Consider the following 3,949-nt stretch of genomic DNA (forward strand, 5'->3'; position numbering starts at 1 on the left):
AAAGATTTGAACTCAAAATTTTATGATTAAAATATTATATTTTTACCGTCTTAACTGATCTCATATTTAATATTATTATTATTATCATTATTATTATTACACTTTGCACGTGACAAATTTTTGTGAGTGCTTATTCGGTTATTCCTTCCCTCAGCACAATGATGCAACTCAAACTCTAGTTGATTAATGCGAAAAAAATTTCCACCTCTAAGTAATTTATAACCAGAAAATTTTCAAGTGGCATTTTGTCTCTTTGAGGATGAGTCCAAAACATTATCTAGTCAGATTTTAGCAATCTTGTCATTTGGTTTTTTTACCTGCAGCACCTAATTCAAATTTTGTACAATCTTCCCTACCTTTACTTGAAGCATTGTCACCATTATTATTATTAATATCAGCAGTTAGCACCACCAATCATAATTCATAATCATCCTATGCTAAGTTATTAAATTTTTCTGGCATGAGATGAGATGGATCCCTCATGCTATAATATTTTCTGCATAATTTTGTTGCTCAATCTTCTAGCAGCTATAGTTCCATACAGATTTGCTGTTTCTTCTTATGCTAGTGATGTTCCAATTAATGTTACCAAACACTTTTTCTTCCCAAATTTCAACTTGAACAACAACCCTAGATTAGTCCATGAAGTGAAGCTTCTAGGCAGTGCCAAATTCTCAGATGAAAATGGTGCAATTCAGATCCCAATTGAGTCACAAGACACTGACATAAGGCACCAAGCAGGTAGAGGAATCTACAACTTCCCAATTCGCCTTCTAGATCCGAGAACACAAACTCCGGCGTCTTTCGAAACCACCTTCGCTTTTCAGCTCAACAATTCAACATCCTCTGATGAATCCTCCAATGGAGGAAGTGGTTTAACCTTCATAATTGTTCCTGATGAGTTCACAGTTGGAAGATCTGGTCCATGGCTTGCAATGCTCAATGATGTTTGTGAGAATGACTATAAGGCAGTTGCAGTTGAATTTGACACAAGGAAGAACCCTGAATTTCGTGATCCAAATGATAACCATATTGGTATCAATTTAGGTACCATAGTATCTACAAAAACTATAAATGCTTCTGATGCTGGTGTTTCTCTTAAGGATGGTTCTGTTCATAGGGCTTGGATCAAATATGATGGTCAACAAAGGAGGATGGATATTCATCTCGGCCTCGCCGAGCAATTTGTTTATCCATCCAAGCCAATCTTCTCAGAGTCCATTAATCTTACTCCTTATCTAAATGAGTACATGTTTGTAGGGTTCTCAGCTTCCACAGGTAACAAACTATCATCTGCATTGAATAAAAAATACTATATGCACACAAAAAACTAGTCATCATGTATTTTTGTAAATTCATGTGTTAGTTTGATTCATTTTCAATATATATTTTATATTTTAATATGTATTTTATACCAGTAGTTGATTTAGTCACTGATTTTTAGTGTACACGTAGTATGATTGGTATTGGATATTGCCATATTAAATTTACCACTAATTTGTTATATCTAATACTAGTATTTTTATCTGCGCAACATAGGTAACCATACTCAAATCCATAATATACTCTCTTGGAATTTCACTTCAACTAGCCAAGCTTTCCTCCGGTTACCGTCATCCGAAACTTGCCAGGGCCAGATCTTGCTTCAGAATAGTACTGGAGCTGCAGAAGAAGCTACCACAAAGTCTTCAAAGGACGAACCTTCTAAAAGCTTCTTGATTTTCGTGGCTGCGGTTGCGATTGTTCTCGTTGTTCTGATTGGTTTCTACTTTGTCAGCAAGCACAGAAGGAACGCTGCCAAATCAAAAAGTCCAATGGATGTAGAGATTCACAGGCCAAGGCCTCCAAACAAGCCTCGCCGCTTCACCTTCTCTGAGCTTTCGTCTGCAACTCGGTCTTACAGTGAAATTGAGTTGCTTGGAAATGATTCCAGAGGAGTGTACTACAGAGGGAAGCTTTCTAATGGTACACAGGTTGCTGTGAAGAGATTCTCGGAGCAGTTCCTTGGCACACACGGATCTGATAAGAAGCGTTTGTTAAAGGAAATCAAGACAATCAGCGCGGTTCGCCACCCGAATTTGCTTCCCCTTAGAGGCTGGTGCCAGGACAATCATCAAGTCATGGTGGTTTATGACTTTGTCCCCAATGGCAGCCTAGATAAATGGCTATTTGGGGCCGGCGTTCTTCCGTGGACGCGAAGATTCAAAGTCATAAAGGATGTAGCTGATGGCTTGAGTTTCCTCCACGGCAAGCAACTAGCCCACAAGAACTTGAAATGCAGCAGTGTGTTCCTTGATGTCAGCTTCAGAGCCGTGTTGGGGGACTTTGGATTCGTCCTAATGGGGGCCGAATCAAAACAATTCGAGGCTCAAGTGTGCCACGGCGCAGACGTGTTTGAATTCGGAGTCCTTGTGTTGGAAGTAATAGCAGGAAGGAAAAGGAATGAGAGTGATGAAGGGAAGCCTGAGGAGAAGAATTTGTTGGATTTTGCTTGGAACTTGCATGAGATTGATGAGAAAGTGAAGATTGTAGATAGAAAGATGGGATCATTGATAAACTTGGAGCAAGCAATTAGAGTTCTTGAAATTGGTTTGCTTTGCACTTTGAATGAGAACAAAGGGAGACCCTCAATGGAGCAAGTTGTGGAGTTTCTTGGTAACATGGAGAAGCCTATTCCTGAGCTTCCAAGAACTCGCCCTGTTGCCTTGTTTCCTTATAGTAGTGCCAATACTGGACTTTGCAATGCTTATTCTTGTACCTTTTAGTGAAGCAAGATTGCTGCTGATGATGAAAGATTATATATGTGTGTACATATATTGCGTTTGTTAGTTGGGACATAACGCAAATATAGTTGTATTCTTTTTGTCTCTACTATTTAGAAGGACAAAAAAGATACAAATTTGTGTCTTAAGATTTGCTTTTTGTATTTGTCCAAACATATTTTTCTATCTATCTATCTATCTATCTATCTATATGTATTTGTGTCATTATTCAATTACTAAACACAATTCTTAATATGAGAGACTACATTGATTTATGCATTTCTCAATATATTGATGATCCCACTTAAAATAAACAACTCTCAGCTAATAGTGAATAAATATTAAGTTGATATAGAGTCTTACCCTCCTCCTCCTCCTTTTTTTCTTATTATCTCACAGCATGGAGACCAAAAACTAATCCATTCACAAATTAAAATTTTATTTGAGAATTTATGGCTGATCAATAAATTGTTGTTTGTACAAGATGGAATTTGAACCACCCATAATTACTTTACGAGACTAATGAGCACGTAATACGATTGTTGTTTATGAATTCATCGGATAAAGACCACGTATTGGGCTTGCAAAAACTGATTGAGTAGTTTGAATATGGACTTGTGCAGAAGATGGGATGTGTTCGGTTGCTCTGCTTCACCTTCATGTCGTTCCAGGACACGACACTTCTCTGCGTCATTTCATCAAACATGTGGCGTGCACACTCAACATAAGTGCACTTAGCATACATGTCAACAAGTGCAGTTTGAACAAATAAGTCATCTTGAAAGCCAAGTCTCACAATATGGCCATGAATCATAGTCCCATGAATAATAAAACCAAGGTTGGCAGAGAACTTTAGGAGCAAAGAGTAAGTGAAGGTGTTCCCATCCATGGAAGTGTATATGTTTAAGGTTTCAGTAAAGAACTCTTAGTAGAATCTTGAATCATCAAGTTTTATTGGTAAAAAGACTATCTGAAGCTGTGCTAAGTGATACAGAACGCACTGCTATTTGAATAATGGACAATTTTCTGATTTTGTTCTTAATTGTTTTCATTAATATTCAGATATACGAAATTGATTTGTGTGATATAATTGATTACATATAAATATTAATTATTAAAATCAGTTTTCATCAGAAAGTTTACCTCCACTTGACCACTTCCCATACTGCATCATTGGCAAATCCCAT

General features: G+C 37.3%; 2 protein-coding genes across 2 annotated transcripts; one reads left to right on the forward strand and one right to left on the reverse strand.

Moving 5' to 3' along the window:
- Positions 1-291: 291 nt before the first annotated feature.
- LOC130941809 (L-type lectin-domain containing receptor kinase VIII.2-like) lies at positions 292-2,987 on the forward strand. Its single transcript, XM_057870408.1, has 2 exons — positions 292-1,278; positions 1,540-2,987. Exons 1-2 carry the CDS (start codon positions 471-473, stop codon positions 2,763-2,765), a joined length of 2,034 nt encoding a protein of 677 aa, XP_057726391.1. The 5' UTR covers positions 292-470; the 3' UTR covers positions 2,766-2,987.
- A 286-nt stretch (positions 2,988-3,273) lies between these two features.
- Positions 3,274-3,651, reverse strand: LOC130939682 (pentatricopeptide repeat-containing protein At4g14050, mitochondrial-like). Its single transcript, XM_057867773.1, has one exon. The coding sequence runs from the start codon at positions 3,649-3,651 to the stop codon at positions 3,274-3,276; it is 378 nt and encodes a 125-aa protein (XP_057723756.1).
- Between the last annotated feature and the right edge of the window lie 298 nt (positions 3,652-3,949).

Source organism: Arachis stenosperma, chromosome 7 (assembly GCF_014773155.1).
Source record: "Arachis stenosperma cultivar V10309 chromosome 7, arast.V10309.gnm1.PFL2, whole genome shotgun sequence".
NCBI classification, from domain to species: domain Eukaryota; kingdom Viridiplantae; phylum Streptophyta; class Magnoliopsida; order Fabales; family Fabaceae; genus Arachis; species Arachis stenosperma.

Bases quoted from the DNA above. Each gene is read 5' to 3' on its own strand.
- LOC130941809 (XM_057870408.1), top strand. From the start codon at position 471: ATGGATCCCTCATGCTATAATATTTTCTGCATAATTTTGTTGCTCAAT. The intron at 1,279-1,539 runs GTAACAAACTAT...TGCGCAACATAG, and splicing joins AGGGTTCTCAGCTTCCACAG to GTAACCATACTCAAATCCAT.
- LOC130939682 (XM_057867773.1), bottom strand. From the start codon at position 3,651: ATGGATGGGAACACCTTCACTTACTCTTTGCTCCTAAAGTTCTCTGCC.